A 19,226-nucleotide genomic window follows, 5' to 3' on the forward strand; every position below is an offset into this window, starting at 1 on the left:
CAGTCGAATAGAATATTGTCAGCATACTGTCAGTCAGACAGTGACAATCAGTAAATATTTTAAATATTTGACATGACATCGGGAATATTTTGAGTTGTTGATTAAATATTATTGATATATAATGTATTTGATAAATAATTGATTTAAGACGTGAACTTAATAAAAAGTTATTTATTGTGTATTATTTGTGGAAGATCCAAGCAGAGAATACATCAGGATAATATATTCTGTGATCCAAGTATTCTTAAAGATGATCAAAATTGTAAGCGTTCCATAGTAACAATATATTATTAAAAAATCACTTTAACACTTTTCCTCTTTTCTCGATTGAGTATTAGTTTTTGTTGTACATATAAATCGTGCGCCTCAGCCAAGCGGACTGAGGCGCACGATTGACAACTCTAGAGGATATGCGGTCGAGGCGATCGAGGTTCTAGCCCCAGCCCGGTGAATAGAAAAATAAAAAGGCTGAGGTCGTAGTCTAAAATTCTAAAAATAATCTACGACTTGGTCTGGAATAAGCTGGTGTCTGATCGGCCTATGGAGGAGCGGTACGGCAATGGATAAGGGCTTGCGGCTCGGTGACACTCCTCCATAGATCCCTACCGGAAGGGCTTTGACGCCTAAAAACGGTGTACATATAATATGTACATATAAATTATTAAAATCACTGAATACATAGTTAGTGAAAAAATTATCACATTTATTAACTGAATTAATAATTTTTAATTATAAAAATAACAGTTATCCAAGAATATTCAAAAGCCATCTTTTTAAAGTTAATGATGATATTGTCAAGTAGAATGACATTCTAGTAATGTTTATATATCCATACCAGTGTGAATTTTACTAGACTTAATTTGCTGTGTAAAGACAGAAAAAGTAGGAATATCCGTAAAATATTTGCGAATTATGTACCGATGGCCTTAACAATATGTGGTGGATTCGACAAATATTCAAAATATGTCGATAAACACTAGCTTATTAACAGGCAAAAAAGTTTTAAAAACATTGTGTTTAACTAATGGTGCCACAATAATAATTTAATTGGAACGTACACAAAAGTTTGGGGGGTTTAAAGGAACGAAACCCCCATAAAATTTTTATGGGGTGCACAAATTTCAAGATGTTGCTGCCATTAGAATGCCACATGTCCATTTTCAATAAAAAATCTCTAATAATTTTCGATATATGAAAAAACTCTATTTTCATTTTGTAACTTCAAAGGGCTGTAACTTTTTTTGTGTGCACTATTGTATATAGGTAAGTGAGGTTCAATCAACCTATTCTTGACCCCAGAATATGTGGTATAATTTATGACCAATCTTTTCGGGACACCCTGTATAGTAGGTACCTAATATATGTATAATATCTTTGAATTATAATTATTTAATTAATATATTATCTTTAATTTATTAACAAAATGAACAGTGGAGCATATGCCGGTATAGTAATATACGCAGACGACATATCTATACTATCATCAGCAAAAACACATAGTGTCTTTATGCTTTAAGCATGAACTAATTATTGCAAAATACAGGACAATAAATTTAGACAAAACATTTATTTATAGTAGGGGAGGAAAGTATGCTAAATTTGCATTTACTCGAGTGTTATGGGGACCTATTGGGTTGTGAAGAGTTAAAACCAAAAAAAGTAAGGTTAAGTTTCCCATAAAGTGGGGGACTTTCCATTTTTTAATTTAGTTTTCCATTTCCAACAATGGTTTTTTCCGATTATAGCGCCATCTATCCATAATTCGAAAAAATGTCTCGAATATAACTTGCTTGTTTTTACGTAAAGAATCCAAATCTGCAACAAAAATTTGGGGGCTCCTATTTAAGATTTTACAGCCACCCCCACCCCGCCTCCGTGGGGGGTTGTTTGATGTCATTCGATAGATTTTTCAAAAATATTGAAAAATCAGTGTATTTTGCAGTCTTTCGATCTGATGTTCATTTCGCGAAATATCGCGGGGTTCGTATTTAAAATTTTAAATTTAATCCCCACCACTCTCCGTGGGGGTCGTGTTTGGTATCATTCAGTACATTTTTAAACAATACTAAACACATATTTTTTAGTTTTTCGATCTGACGTTCATTTCACGAAATATTCGCTTTTTTTGTGAAACTTTGTGATTCACCCATTTCCTTACGTCCCCCTCAAATCGTCAGATTTTTGAAATATACGCTCTTTTGCATGTACTTGACTTACCTTATTTTAATCTAACGATTTCGAGTTTTTCTAAGGATATTTTTTTTTTCGGACCCCCCTTAACGAAGTCCCTGTATTAAAAGCCAATATACAGGGTGATTGATTAGTGCGAGGAAGCTCAGTAGATCTGTTATAGTAAAAATTACAAAAAAAAGTTATTGACAAAAATTATAGGCAGCTTTAAACTCCACATTTTAAAATTAGTTACAATCTTACAGGGTGTTCCATAAGATAGTGGCAGACCAAACTTATGTTTTTTTAAATGGAACACCCTATATTTTATTTTAAATTTGAAATCTGCTTCACTTCCACATCACAACAATGTAAAGTTTTATTATGTTATACTGGGTACTTAAAAAGTTATAGCCAATATTACCTGAAAATCGTATCAAGTTTAACTCCCTGTATAATTAAAAAGGAGTATAGGAACATTGATCTATTGCAACCACAGTTTTTTAATAATTGTTAAAAATTATAAAACATATTCGTTTTTATAATATTCGTTAAATCAAATACAGGGCAAGTCAAAATGCAAAAACATTATTTTCTTGGTAATTTTAAATAGAACACCCTGTATTTTATATCACTATCGAAAAGTACTAATATCGTACTTCAAATTTTATAAAGTACTCCCTATACCTAAAGTTATCAGTTTTCTAGATATTTTTATTTTTCCATCAAAGTATTAATTTGGTAGATATTTTAACGTTTACCAATAATTATTGTGAGTTGGCCATGATTGATTTGTCAGAAACTGACAGTTTGACATTATTGTTTATTAATTTAGTAAAGAAATAACGACACAGAAAAGAAAACAATTTATTTTAAATAAAATTTATAACAAATAACCGACGGAAAATTAAAAAAAATAACTAACACAAAAAAATAAAAAACAACAGTAATTTTAACTTATCTTACTTAAGTATGGTGTTCAAAATTACCTCCCAAAACATCTATGCATACTTGAAAGCGGTCATTGAAAGAGTTGCTTACATTACTAAGCATTTGTAAAGAAATATTTTGAAATACAATTCGGATTCTATTTTTCATATCATCTCTTGTTGTTGGAGGTATTTTATATACTTCGTTCTTAACGTAACCTCAAAAAAATGAGTCCATTTTATTGAACTCTGGTGACCTCGGGGGCCACCTTACCGGTCCATCCCTTCCGATCCATCTTTCACCAAACTGATCATTAAGTTCACCACGTACTAATTCGTTGTGGTGCGCAGGAGCACCGTCATGTAGAAACCACATTTGTTCACGTATATTAAGTGGAACCTCTTCTAATAATATCGGTAACTGATTTACGATAAAATCTAAATAAATCTCACCATTTAAATTATCTTCAAAAAAATATGGTCCTACTACATGGTTACCGACGATACCTCCCCACACATTTAGAGACCATCTTGTTTGACTATGTGTTACTATGTGGTATGGATTACTTGTTGAATAGTAGTGAAAGTTATGCCTATTAACAGAACCGTTTCGATGGAATGTAGCTCCATCACCAAATAAGACATAATCAAAAAAATATCTCTGCTCATTAATTTTTTCTAAGGCCCATTCACAAAATACTATTCGTTTCTGAAAATCATCATTATTTAATTCTTGGTGCTTTTGAATATGATCAGGGTGCATCTTGTTTTTAGATATAATGTTTTGAACGGAGTAGTAACTAAGTTCTTGTTCATTGGAAATACTCCTTATACTTGTGTGTGGGTTTTCTGTAACTGCCATCAACACACTAATTTCGTTTTCCTATGTCACACTAGTTTTTGTTCGTTCATGTTTTTCATAATTCACTGAACCAGTGCGGTTAAATCGATCTTTCAATTTTTCAAATGTATCTTGTCTCGGTTGCCGCCTATCTGGAAACCGTTATTGATAAATTCTAGCTGATAGTAATGAATTTTTATTGCATTCCCCCAAAATCCAGATCATATCTACCATTTCATCAGTAGTAAAATTCATTATTGCTAATTTAAATTGAATTAATGACTGAATTACTAAATAATAATTGTTGCTAATTTACGGTGTACCCCATGCTGAATTAATAAATAATAATGTCAAACTGTCAGTTTCTGACAAATCAATCATGGCCAACTAACAATAAATATTGGTAAACGTTAAAATATCTACCAAATTAATACTTTGATGGAAAAATAAAAATATCTAGAAAACTGATAACTTTAGGTATAGGGAGTACTTTATAAAATTTTGAAGTACGATATTAGTACTTTTCGATAGTGATATAAAATACAGGGTGTTCTATTTAAAATTACCAAGAAAATAATGTACTTGCATTTTGACTTACCCTGTATTTGATTTAACGAATATTATGAGAACGAATATGTTTTATAATTTTTAACAAGTATTAAAAAACTATGGTTGCAATAGATCAATGTTCCTACATTCCTTTTTAATTATACAGGGAGTTAAACTTGATACGATTTTTAGGTAATATTGGCTATAACCTTTTAAGTACCCGGTATAACATAATAAAACTTTACATTGTTGTGATGTGGAAGTGAAGCAGATTTCAAATTTAAAATAAAATACAGTGTGTTCCATTTAAAAAAACATAAGTTTGGTCTGCCACCATCTTATGGAACACTCTGTAAGATTGTAGCTAATTTTAAAATGTGGAGTTTAAATCTGCCTACAATTTTTGTCAATAACTTTTTTTTGTAATTTTTACTGTAACAGATATACTGAGCTTCCTCACACTAATCAATCACCCTGTATAGTTATATTTACAGGGTACAACGTTTCTCAGATAATCTGACTGGCTCGAATAACTGCAAAAATCCCCGCTTGGGTTCCCCTACAGTTACTTACCTTGGTATCATATTGGTACCTACCAATCTCAGGTCATTCAATCTATAACGGCCAAAAATAACTATTTTGCAAATACAGTCGAACCTGTTTATTAGAATACCGGTTACAGGAATATCCCGGTTTAACGAATAAAAATTTGGGATTCCGAAACGTTTCTACTAGCGACTAATGATCGGTTATTGGAATATAACGGATATGAGAATACTTTTGCTTGGCAGGAAGGCTATTCTAATAAACGGATTCGACTGTACAATCAAGTTTTTTTTCAAATAAAGGGATGAGCAATTATGAACTCTTAGACCACCGCAACCCTTATACGTAATTCTATATAAATTTTCAATATTTTTATTTTATTTACAGGTGAATTTGTTGGTTGGCTATACGATGGAGACTATTGTAAACAAAGCATAGAAACAGCTGGACTACAAGTTTATGGAGGATTTTATAACAACTCTCAGACACCAACGATTACCAGCTTTTTGCTCCTTATATCATTATTTTTCTGTTACATGTTTAGTAAAACTATACGATGATATTTGATTTATTAGAACTTATCAACATGTATTCTTGTAGGTAACCAACTGAATAGTATTGTCAAATATGTAAGAATTATAAAGATTTTTATGGTACGATATAAAAATTATTGTTTAAGTTTAAAAGTCTGGTTTCATAAATGAAAATGCTAAAAATGGAGTCGGGAGTTTATTGAGTAATTAAAAAATAAGTAAAAAACATAATTAATCAAATAGGTTATGTACGTTTTATTTATAAAAACCGAACTATAATATTCATTCTTAAAATAATTTTGTCTAAATTTTAACCACTATGCTACTGTTCCTTCTCTAATATCGATGGAAGAGCAGTAACAACACATTTATATTATATTAGATTTTTAATTTAATTATTTTTTAATTTAATTCTATTAGAGATTTGAACCATATTTTCTTTGAATGCAAAATTAACGAGAGATATATAAATCAATTATATTACAATTTACGACAAACACAAGTTCATTTTCCAATTAGTATAGAATATCTAATAAGTTGTCATGAAATGGAAATATTTAAATTACTCATAAACTACTTGAAAGAAACAAATATAGTCATTTAAATGAAAGAGATATAAATATCACAAAACTAATAAATTGAGGTAAAAATAAAACAAAAATCTGTGGCTAACGGACCCGCATCCAAGCCATTTTTTCTCACACACACATATATTATATTTCTCGCGGTATTTTTACCATTTTTCAGTTTCCATTTCTGAGATTCAGCTGCGTAAAATTAGTAGGGCAACGATTTTTTCTCGTGTAGGTTTCATAATTTTTTATATACCTTTTAGATATACATATCTACAGAAAGTATTTAAAAAACCAAATGAATGATGGCTCTACTAGAAATCAATGTGTGTGAATGTAGTACGTTTATCGCAGCAATTGATAAGTCAGTAGTATGACAAGTGGTCTTACTAAATCAAAACTTTACTCTTAGCCAGTGGTCGGCAAAGTGCGGCTCCGGAGCCACATGTGTCTCTTTGGCTCCTTAGATGCGGCTCTGGCACAAATATCCACGGAAGGCGCAATAATATTTTCATTGGAAAAAAACTACATTAAAACATTACCTACATCTTATTGCTCTTAATGCTACAATAACCGAGTTGAAATTTTCTCCTTTTGAAATTGGCCTTAATAGCTTTGAAATACAATTTCTGGATTTAAAAACGAGGAGGTATGGCGCTCTAAATTCGAACAACGTCTTTGTGTTGAATTGGAAATATTGGAGATGAAAAAAATGTTCACAACACAAGTGGTCTGCTTTGAATCACCTGGAGAAGGAAGACATGATCATTTTCAACGCTTGGAAGAGTAGGTATTCCTGATTCTTATGAGCTGAGAAAGATCACGTTTGCTGTTCTTTCCCTTGTCGGTTCTACATATTAACATATAAAAATAGATTTTGCGCCAAAAATTTTGTAAAAAATACAGTTTTGTATTTAGTATATAAAACCTTACAATATAAATGAGTCAGATAAAATAAAATTATTAGAAAAATTTTTTACTAAGCAACAACATTTTTGTTTAATTTATTAATATTTTGTATTTTGACAACGACATCCGATGTGGACGTCGAAACGTTAATAAAATTATTTTGTTAGTTAAATTGTGGCTAATTTCCCATTTAGAATAGTTGCTTAAAAAACGAAAAAAAAACAGACGTTTCTACTATGATTAAAAACGAATATATTGCCAAAAAACGAAAAAACACGTTTTAATTTTTTGCCAGGTTATGGATTATGGTTATAGGATTAAAAATTTTTGGTCGAATACTTCTTGATGTAGAACATGTGTGTTTATTTGGAATATCGCTGGGAGCATTTTTCACTATCTTAACCGACTAGGCCCTTTAGTTTTATTTAGTGTAATAAAAGTTTTAGGTCTGGATCCCGCGTATGAAAAAAAAGTTGATTAATAGCAAGCTGAAAATTTGTTAATAGCTTAAGGGTGTCTAGTCGGACAAACTTTGATATATGGGAACACTGGAACAGGGGAAGTTTTAATTGTGGAACAGGTTAAAAATTGGGAACGGTCAGACCACGAAAACGGCACATGTATTTTGTCCGACAGAATAGACTTAAACTCTCCGAACAGAGATTAAACGCTCATGCAAAAATCAGACTGCTATTTATTACCAAATGGGCGTTTTAATGAGTGGAACATGTAGAATATGTCAAATGACAGGAATTATGACAGGTGATAAATAGCAGTCTGATTTTTGCATGAGAGTTTAATCTCTGCTCGGAGAGTTTAAGTCTGTTCTGTCGGACAAAATACATGTGCCGTTTTCGTGGTCTGACCGTTCCAAATTTTTAACCTATTCCACAATTTAAACTGCCCCTGTTCCAGTGTTCCCATATATCAAAGTTTATTCGACCAGACACCCTTAAGCTATTACCAAATTTTCAGCTTGCTATTAATCAACTTTTTTTTCATACGCGGGATCCAGACCTATTTGCTGAACAAGCAGATTTGGCTGCCAATTTTTTTTAAATTGTTGTATTGTTCCATTCTAAACCAACTCAATATTAAAAAAAAGGCTGTCCACAATATGTCTGCAACGAATTCTACAATTATTTGGTCACGTGGTTCGCAGAGGTGACGACAGTTTGGAGAGATTAATTGTTTCTGGAAACGTTCCGGGGAGAAGATCAAGAGGACGATCACCAACTAGATGGTCTGACCAAATAAAGCATTCAGCTGGAAACTCATTCTGCGAAGCTCTTAGAGCAGCTGAAGATAGAGACCAATGGAGAAACATTGTTAGGAATATTGGAAGAAATCACGATCCTCAGTAATGGGGAAACGACAGGAGAGAGAGAGAGATTGTTCGTATTTGGCTCTTTGGCTAAAAAGTTTGCCGACTATTCTCTTAACTACTTCAGATCCTCTTAGGGTTATAAAATGATGGCTAGTATGTGTTTTGAATTTTTTATACCTAATAGGTACAATTCTATGAGTTGATATGTGCGTTCAAATTGGAATTGGATTCTTCCCTGAATAAAATGTTTTCAAAATTATCAAACCTCCTTATCATTTCGTTTCAAAATTTTAGTAGATTCTTGTAAGAATTTATCTCTTGGACTAACTGGATTTTCTAGGCGCTTAGTTAAAACCTCCCCCTCTATCTTCTTCTTTTTGTGTAGACATGACTCGATCTGTTTTTTCAATGTGCCTCCATTAAGTTGTCGTTCCATTGTTATCGTGATCTACCCACTGATCCTCTTCCTATTGGTAACCAGCTCTCGCCGTCCTTACTACTCTATTTGTTTTCATTCTGCTTATGTGGTCGTTCCATTCTACTCTTCTGTTTCTTACCCAGGTATTAATGTTCTTCACCTTGCATCTCCGTCGCATATCTGTAAATTAAAACCTGTGTTTAGAATTAACCAAAACTTGAATTTTTGAAAGTGAAATTATTCAGTATGAGTGTTGGACTTCTTTTTAATTTATGACAAATTTAAAATTTAGATTTGGAGTTTTCAACTTTCTGTTAATTATAAATTAAAGTTATATGAGGTAGGGCGTTGTCAGACTAATAAAGAACTATCCTGTTTGACTCTAATTAGTAGACCAAGCTGACTCTGTTGACGGCACCCCGATTTTATATTAACGAAATTGTGGTCTTGAACAATCGATTTTAAATTGTACTATAAATATATCAACTCTATTTTCTGAATAGTAAACTAGTACCCAAGGGGCTATAGTTATAATTTATTTCTTCAATTGCGGAGCTGCCATGTTAGATTTTTGTCTGCCAGTTCAACCTTTTGTATAGAATAAATTTTTCTAGCAGTATCTCGTTCGATTAAAATTATATGTACAAAAGTGTAAATATAAGTTAACATTTTAGTTGTAATAAGTGTTTTAATAAACAATTTTTGTATAAACCGTTTTTGTCTAGAAATAGATGTTTTTGTTTAACATCAATGATTGGTTTTCTCCAGAGGTTCTAATTAATCACTCATAACCATTAAGGGTGATTTTAATTATAAAGTACGAGATACAAGAAACTATAACATCAAAAATCTTACCTATTTTAAATATTCGATAGAAACGTTTAATAAATTTTGTTACCAAAAAGAATTTGGTCATTGATCATGACCAACACCATGTTCAAGCATCATTCCCTCCGTTTATGGACGTGGAAAAGTCCTGATGGAAAATATAAAAATTAAATCGACTTCATATTGATTAGAAACAGATAGAAGACATGGTACAAACGTAAAAGCAAGAGCAAGATCATAATGTGGATCCGATCGTAAATTGTTATGTGTAGAGAGCGGAATATATGCAAAGTGCATATATTGCATATTTTCAGACAACAAACACAACATTGCATATTTAAGCTAAACACGATTTATTTTGCATATTTTAAAAATAAATTATATAAAAGTTTAAAATTTTCCTCTCTTAGTTGGAATTTTATAACTTCGATATGAACGAGCTCGTTATTTATCTATCTATCGCTCATTATTATCTATGTGGACTCTCCCATTACTACCTGAATTTAACAATTATGGGTGTTCCCAGAAAAATATTATTTTATTAGCGTAGCAAGTCGTAGGAACCTACCTGCTTTTAAGGGTCTAATATTTATTTTGTCAGTTTCCGGCCAACATTTGTTTAAAGTAAACGTTGTATCGTATTTAGTGTTTTTGAAGTGATTGGTATATATTAAATTTAAATATGTCTACCATTCAAAAAAGTGCTTGGATAAAGTGTTTTCCCGAGTTAAAGCTAAGTGGAGACAAAGTATTTTGCAAGGCCTGTTCTAAAATCGTAAGTTACATTCATTTTCACATTTCATTTTTTAAATGAGGAACTGACAAACAAAAGCATCATGTCCCACAAAAGAAATTTTTCTGGAAAGAGTGTTTTTATTCGACAAATTCGCTTTTACTTCTATAAAGACGGACATAGAGAGAAGCATTAAAATACAAAAATCCATCAAATTGTAGAAAAGTCAAAAACTTTTAAGTAACGTACAAATTGCTAAAGAACTTATGTTCATAAAAGTTAATTTTAGTTTTTTACCAGATCTAATAAAGTCATTAGAACAAAGGAATTTACAATTAAGTGATTCGGTTAATCTTGTTAACACTTTTTCTGCTCATTGTCAAAAAATTCCCGAAAATACAGGGATTACAATTAGAAATAAATTAAAAAATGTGTTAGAAAAAAATGAGGGCTTCGATTGTTTGAGGAAAGTTGTACGTATTTTTGAAGGCAACTTTTCTGAAGATCTTACGACTTGGTAAATTAGTTTACTGCCTAAATTCAAATATTGTCCTATAACATCAGTAGATGTAGAACGAACTTTTTCTGTGTCCAAACACGTTTTTAGTGATAGAAGGCAAAAGTTGCTAGTTGAAAATTTTGAAAAATATTTGATTATAACTTCATACTATAATTTAGATTCTTAATTTAATTATAATATCAGTTTTTGTGTGTCATTTCATTTGTTTTTATGTGAAAAATAAATATGTATTAAACATAAATGTTTATATTTAATATATTGTTTTATTTTTACGAAGCAAGTAAGTTTTCAATTTAAAAATCTTTTAGTGATTTTTGATATTTTTCAATATTAATTATTTGCTATTAGGATTGAAAACTTGCTTCGTATTTTTACGGCCAGATGGCGCTAGCCACCCATTACCATCACTTTGGCTGCAATATTTGGGAAAACCTTTTCGATGCGATTTGATTGGATTAAGGAGAACAGTGCCTACGTTCCTTCTGATGACGCTCCAATAAGAGCAGAAAACTGCAGTTAAAGGGACTGGCTGCACTCCTTATTCTAATTAAAAAGTAAGATTGTTTTTCCTTCGTATTGCAGCCGAATAAAAATGGTATACATTTTTATTATTTTGTTTTATTTTTGAGTATTTTTAATATGCATTTGCATATTTAGACAAATTTAGAAAAAATACCTGCATATTTGTAGTAAAAGTAATGCATATATTATAGCGCATATTTTGGTAATGTTGTGTTGCATATATTCCGCACTCTAGTTATGTGCTTAATTTAAGCTGGCGCTAAAGAGAATCGAGCAGCAGCAGACTGATAAAAGACTAATAGAAAATTAGCATTTTAGAGAAACAAGACAGTCCGGAAGAAACGTGAAAAGCATTCAAAAATAAACAAAAAACCTCTACAGAAAGAACCAGAATAGAAAAGAAGATCATCAAGAAAAAGCACTGGATAACAGGGAAAACGCTGATACTTATTTAAGTGCAAAAAATAATCAAATCCCTTATACATCAGAATGACAGTAAAGAATAGAAACAGAGAAATAAAAAGGGCATGTAGAGAGCACAGAGATAAATATCAGCTTTAGAAGAAAATCTGTCACAGCCTCTAACGAAACCGTTCCTGTACGTACTATCCAAGGCAATTGTTATATTTAGAAGCGCTTGTCTTTGTGTTTGTGAGGTGGTGAGAGAGGTCGCACAAGATTTCAAAGCCGTCTTTTTCCATCAAAGTACTGAACCATAAGTAACTTTTGATCGTATCACTGATCATTGATGTGTATAACAAACAGATTACCATTGGTTTCAACTCCCTCGTTTTACATACAACTTGTCTGCAGTTCCAGAAGAGTCGTTTAGTCCTGTTGGTTATATTCTTAACGTGAGTGCTTCAATTGATTGTTGATCCTGGACCTCATTGGTTCTTTCCAGTTTCTCTCCAAATGATTCCAGCTCACCCCATGAATCCCATAAATCAGGTCATCGACAACTATGTTTTATACTGACGGTGACAATACACTCCCTTGAGTGCATCTCTTACTTGCCCACAGATTTATGGCACCTTCACTCGTATCTGACTCCATGGAGGTATTATCAAATACACCCTCCATATCTAAAAATGCAAACAGGGCAACTTCTTTATGCTGTAAACTCCTTTCAAGTCCCGATACTAGATTGTGCAGGGCGGGTTTACCTGATGTCCCCGCTTGGTCCTTGGTGCGTCCATTGGCGCATTCCTTGGACGCTTAACCCATGAATCAGGTCATCGACATCTATATTCTATACTGATCGTGACAATACACTTCCTTGAGTGCACCTTTTAGTTGCCCACTGGTTTATGGCATCTTCAGACGTATCTGTCTCGATGAAGGTATCATCAAATGCACCATCTATATCCAAAAATGCAACAAGGGCGACTTCTTTATGGTGCAAACCCTTTTCGAGTTCCGACACTAGATTGTGCAGAGCGGCTTCACCTGATTTCCCACTTGGTATGCCCATTGCCGTTAGTGCAGTGAGTTTTCATTGAGACTGTTTTTCTTGATTTGTTCATTCAAGATTTTTTGCATGGTTTTTAATATTAATGAAGTCAGACTTATAGACCTGTATGATTTTGTTAAGGTGTAATCTTGTTTTTCTAGTTTGGGAATAAACCCTACCCTCGTCCCTCTCCAAGATTTGGGAATGTATCCCAGATAATGGATAGCTCTAAATATTACCATTAGGGGACTCATAATTATTTCCAAAAGTAACAGATGTGATCCAGAAGGTTGCCATGTTAAAATGAAACTAAGCAGGACACATAGGAAGAATGGAAGACAACCGCTGGACAAAGCGAATTCTTAAGTGGCGATCAAGGGCAAGCAAAAGAAGTAGAGGCAGACCTCAAACAAGATGGACTGATGACATCAAGCGAATGGCGGGCCACGAATGAATGCAAAAAACAGCAAATAGTTATGAATGGACAGACCGAAACAGAATGAAAAAATAAAAGTTGGAAATGTAATATCTGTTGGAATAAAAGTTGGAAATGTGGGAAATATGTTATCAAAAATTGCTAGTGTTATTTTCCAGCATATTAGTATTTTTATTTTTTTAAGCGAATTTAAGTTTAATGCGGTAATTGAAATTCATTCGCTATTTATCCTTTTATGGACATTCTAAGATGAAGATAACGCCAATATTAAGAAAAAAATTGATATACATATTGCGCGATTTTTATAAAGAAGACGATAGAGCGATGGACAAGGAGAATATTTGTGAATCTTAACTTTCTCCGATAGATTTACTTAATAAAATTAGACATCCCAAATTGGTATCATTACTTCCTAACGTCGTTATAGTCGCAAAAGGGAAAAGATTCTTTAAGTTGGGCATTGACAGTCAATCCATTTGGAGCCACGCCAAATGGCTTCAGTCAAATGGATTGACGCCAAAATCATAGCCCATTCAGGACCACTCCAAATTGGTCATCATTTCGTATTTGACGTGGTTCGGTGAAGACGCACAATGTCAGATTCCGAAGAAGAACTCCGCGTAGAATGAACGAAAAATGGACGTGGGTTTGGACATTAACGGGAGGGTGGCGCGATGGCATGACGTGGTGTATCGCCACTCACGAAAAGACGGCATGATGGCTTGGCGTCAAGCAACGGCATGACGCGATGGATGAAGCGAATGAAAATCCGGATTTTGGCATCACGATTCAACATATCACGCCATTTGACGAGATGGCATAACCGTGAATGTCCACCTTTAGTTTTCTTTCTCGCAGAAACAATGCTATGAGATCTACAATGAAACAGGACCGGGTAATTAGCCTAGCAACTTTGTGCATTGAGAATGATTTGGTAAAAACATACGATTTTTCGAAAATTATAGACATCTTTGCCAATCGAAAAGCACCGGTAATGTAAATATTTTGATTGTTATAAAAATATAATCAAAATTTAATAAAAGATATATTTAAAATGTTTCTTATTATTTATTGTTGATAATTTTATTTTTATAAAAATTAAACAATTTTTTTGCTCTTCACTTTTTGCCGGGGGCCCGCTCTTCACGTCTTACCGGGGCCCACTCGTCCCTCTCGGCGGCCCTGTATGTGACGAAACAGTCGTAAATACTGGCGTTAAGGGTGATGTAATACGGCTGTTAGAAGAACATTTTAAAAAACCGCTTCAGTGGTTTGTATGTCTGCGACATTCAAATGATCTACCCCTTGGACATCAAAAGAAGTTTGCCAGTGACCAAATCAAAAAACGTGAGGGTCTTCAAACTTTCTCCTATAAAAATTTTGATTCAAACGACTACTTTGAATTAATTAACTAACAAGAATATCACCTTACAGAACCCCCTACATTCTCTAGATTTTCGAGTGACAATCTGCGGGATTTTATTAAGAATCCTAACTTAGACCCTTTTAACATTGAGATTGAGAAATATCACCGCCACAAACAATGTGTAGAACGATGTGTCAAGCTTGTGACACAAGCTTCTCTAGCAGTTTGTGGAGCGATTCGAGGGATGGACTTATAAAAACTCGAATTGATTCCAGCAAAACTATGCCTCACTTTAGTGCTAAATCGGAAGACATCTTCGAATAGAATGCTTTTACCATATTTTTTTTGTAATATTTATATACCTAATTTTGTACGTTGCTTTATATTTATTTTAGTATTAAAAAATTTGGGTGACGTCAGGAAGACGGATAAGTTAGACTATTTTGTTATAAAGAGAATGTTTTAGAATACTTTTCTTAAGTACAATTTTTAGTTGCCTTGTGAAACCAGAAAATATTTTCCAATTTAAACCGAATTTATTTATTCAATCATTACGGTATTACATTTCCCTTATAAAAGAAATTCGCATATTAATGTATTTTTTCTAATTTTTAGTTTCCGTTGGGGGCAGAAAATATTTTTTTAGTAAATTCGAAACGCTCGCTTCGAAATAAAAAGTTTTTTTGTCTGTTAACATTTTTTCAAAATTTTTTAAATGTCTTGGGGGGGGGGCAGGAGATATTTTCCAATTTCGAAAAAATTTTACCAAAATACTTAACAGTTGATTGGGCAACTTTTGTAAGGTAGGTATTACTTTTCCGTCGCAAAATTTTTTTCACCTTTTTCGATGCACCCTAATGGACACACCTAGGGAGGCTTACATCCGACAATTGAGGGAATAGCTGTTGATGATGATAAATTATTTCCAGTCCCACTTGGAGTAGCTTAGGAAATATCCCATCCGGTCCCGCAGTTTTGTAAGGTTCAAAAGTTTCAATAGCCAATTCCGCGTAACTTAGATTAATAATATTAGATAATGAATATTTAATTATCAAAACTGAAGAATACGCCTAAAAGAATCCACTAATTGAGGGTTTTCATTTGATATATACCTTGACCTTGAATGGCGATTATATTTATTTTATCTGTAAGTATAATATAAATTAGTTGCTAATTTAAAAATTGAAGAGCATCTCTTAAATTACCCCCCTTATTATGAAGACAACATGCCATGTTCTTGTACAAATGACCCCGTATAAAATCCTGCAGATGCAAACCCATATAGCGGATTCCCACACGAAAGAACGCACGCGCTTGTGGCCGATATCATTCACCATCATCATCATAGTATGCGTACTACATAAGTCTGTAAGATAATGTCTGCACTTAATCAAAATAATAGACCACTAATAACAAAAACATATGACCCTCAGTCGGATGAGACCGGGCGAGTAATTGAACTCTGCATTATTTGTTTGCTAGATATTGGGTTAGCACAACTAACTAACTGTGGTGTGTGGATGTAGTGTGTGGTTTTTACATAAAACAGTGAGATTAGGAAGCTGGATTAGCTGGAGTCTGTTCAGATTGTTTGTGTAGGTGGTTTTGATGAGTTTAGCGATTGGAAAGTGACAGTGTCAACGGAACCAGGCGGTAAGATCTTGATTGAGTCTTTAAACAATTGCTGTTTATTGTCTAAAGGAAATGATAATCAACTAAAGAGAGTGTAAGAGCTGGCAAGATGAATCGTTCATAAAATTTATAATATAAAAAACTAAGATGCAGAAGAAGCTTATATTTATTTAGTACAGTAAAGTCTTCATATAATTAATAATTCATTAGTTTTAAAAATAAAATTTATAAATTTGCAAAATATGCCCCAATTAACAGTCAATTGCTTTGGTATAGTCTACAAAGCATCAGCATGCGACGTTTTTGTATTACATATTATTGTACTATTTCATTACTGGCATTTTCAGGCAATCAGTTTTTATTTTTTTCTGTGACCGTTTTGCTACCAGTCGTCAGTAAAGCAGTGGCGGCAAAACTATCCTCAGATAGACATCAGGCCTATAATAGGGAACTTGCACATAAAAATATTTTTGCATAAAATTGTTAATTTATGTTTAAAAATATTATATTGAAAATATTACGTCTTAATAATTAATAGTTTACGTACAATAACTAATAATAGTTGCGCGCCCAAATTAACCGTTTCAAACAACTTCAAAAGCGTGCGCTTGGGTCTGACGTCACCAACCATGATGTTTACCACTGTTCTCGTTGGGCTACTGGCAAACGTGCACTGTGAAGACAATATTTTGACATTTTAAAGATTTTCTTTCATTTATAATATTGTGTTTAGTTTACGGAAATACATTTTTATTGTAAAACCTACCTCAAATGCCAAATTATATTACAAAGTTATGGAAGTATGTACATAGATACTACTAAAAAATTACTTATAAAAAGAAAGGATGTTTTATTTAAATATATAAATATATATTTAGTTTAAAATTTTAATTTCATTCTCACATAAAGAAATAAAAAATATTTTATGGATGAAACTTAATTTTATTAAAGTTTTATTCCATTAATTTTTAATAATTAGCAGAGCCAAATCCATGGGAGAAAATATTTACATTCCAAAAGTCTTGTGCTATACTAATCAAACTGTCAATAATACCTGCGTCATATTCTATCCAAATATAAGTAAATTTTTAATTTTCAAAGTCTGTATCTGCTACGCAAAAAAACAAATGTTTTTAAATAGAAACATTTGCAACTATGTATACTTGTGCATTGTACATAGTAACATTGGTTATTTGGTTGATAGATTAGATTTTACCTCTCGGTCTCGGTTTTCTAACAACACAACTTTTTGAAGTTATACTTCTTTAGGCGCGATTGAGATTGAGGGTGAATTTATATTGATCTGCGCGCATGCGCACACCGACAGTATGGTATTAGTCGTTATACGGGCTCTGATTGGGTGTTGAAATGATCTGTCAATAATAAATAATTGTTTAATATGAAGGTAAACAAATGTATAATATATTAGTTCTATTGTTGTGAGGACAGAAACAAAAAAGTTTATAATTGTAGTGACATTTAAATAGTTTTTAAAAGCAACAGTTACGTAATAATTGTAAATGTATCATAGGTAAAGACTGGATTATATGCAAAATGCATATGCATATATATGCTGCATATTTCTCATGTTTTTCATAAATGCATATGCCTTGCATATTTGGAGATTTAAGAGCATATAAATGCATATTTTGATGGGAATTTACTCTACCCCATTTAAAAATAAGGTATATATTAGTAACATCAACATCCATTAAAATAAAATGTGAAAGTAAATATTTTGCTGTTAAGCTCCTTTGTTGTTGTACCCATAAACATAATGGGCGTTATTTATAGCTGCAGGTATCATTATCCGGATATTTAAGATTTATAGACTTCTCAGAATTTACAAATTACCTAAGTAAATACCGATTATATTTTGAATAACATTACAAATATTACCTGTACTTTCTGCTGGTGTCGGCCAACTATGAATTATTCTGGGAAAACCAACCAAAACGAAATTTTAAGGCAGCGTTGCCAATTTAGCTTATTTTATGCTAGATTTGGCATATTTTTGTGTTGTTTAGCTTATTTATTTCTTGTTTAGCATATAGCATATTTTCTAGCATATTAAATAATATAAAAATTATTTAGTAAAAATCGAAAATCTTCTAATTCAGAACAAATTTTTATGTTGGCCTTACAATTACTAAAACAACTTAGGAACTCTCTCACAGGAACTTGAAACTGATATCAGTGAGTCAAATCTGATTCCTAACAAAAAATGTTTAACCATTCACACATACACACCTACATCAGCAAATCCCTTCGCCTTCAATAATGTTTATATTAGTACTTATGTCTGTGGACCATGAGATTACTATTAACTACAGGATCATGTTTCAGCATTTTTTAAAACAAATAATTTATCTGTACTGGGTTATGCTTGCTATAGGGATTTTTTATTAGTTGATAATGGAATACCTACTGTTGAACTGATCATTCCATCATTCTTGTGAGGTTTGGCAAATACTATATTGGTCGAGTTGGCAACACTGTTTTAAGGGTAGGATAGATTATTTTATTTTATGAATGGTTAGTCTTAAATCAATCGCCGATTATTCAACTTTTGTGATTGCAAGTTATTGACTATACTGTGTAAAAAAATCATTTTATTATTATTGTGAAAATGCCTAAAGTAGCAAGGGAAAAATCAAGTCTTCTCAGAAGTTGGATTGGAAGTAACAATCATCTAAAAGTTATCGACAGTGAAAGTATGTTTTGCACCATTTGTGATAAAAAGGTAAGTTCTCCACTTCAATAGATTTTTAAACTTATCAAACTTCTTTGCACATCTATGTGTCTGTCTATTCTAAAATGACAAACCGTCCCATTTCTTCAAAAACTGTTTTTTAAAGTTCGCAACGGTTTGGCTTATACAGAGCGAGGTGTTGAGAGTGGCCCACCCTGTATACTACGGTACACTGACTGTACTTTATTGTT

General features: G+C 32.5%; 1 protein-coding gene across 1 annotated transcript in view; it reads left to right on the forward strand.

Annotated features, from left to right (window-relative positions):
* The window catches only part of LOC114330466 (angiotensin-converting enzyme-like), a 537,413-nt gene extending 527,909 nt beyond the window's left edge, over positions 1 to 9,504 (forward strand). Inside the window, exon 36 of the mRNA XM_050663676.1 lies at positions 5,422 to 9,504. Coding sequence (XP_050519633.1) covers positions 5,422 to 5,594 — 173 coding nt within the window. The 3' untranslated portion in view covers positions 5,595 to 9,504. The remainder of the gene's footprint in view (positions 1 to 5,421) is intronic.
* The last annotated feature ends 9,722 nt before the right edge of the window (positions 9,505 to 19,226 follow it).

Source organism: Diabrotica virgifera, chromosome 1, assembly GCF_917563875.1.
Source record: "Diabrotica virgifera virgifera chromosome 1, PGI_DIABVI_V3a".
Classification (NCBI taxonomy): Eukaryota; Metazoa; Arthropoda; class Insecta; order Coleoptera; family Chrysomelidae; genus Diabrotica; species Diabrotica virgifera.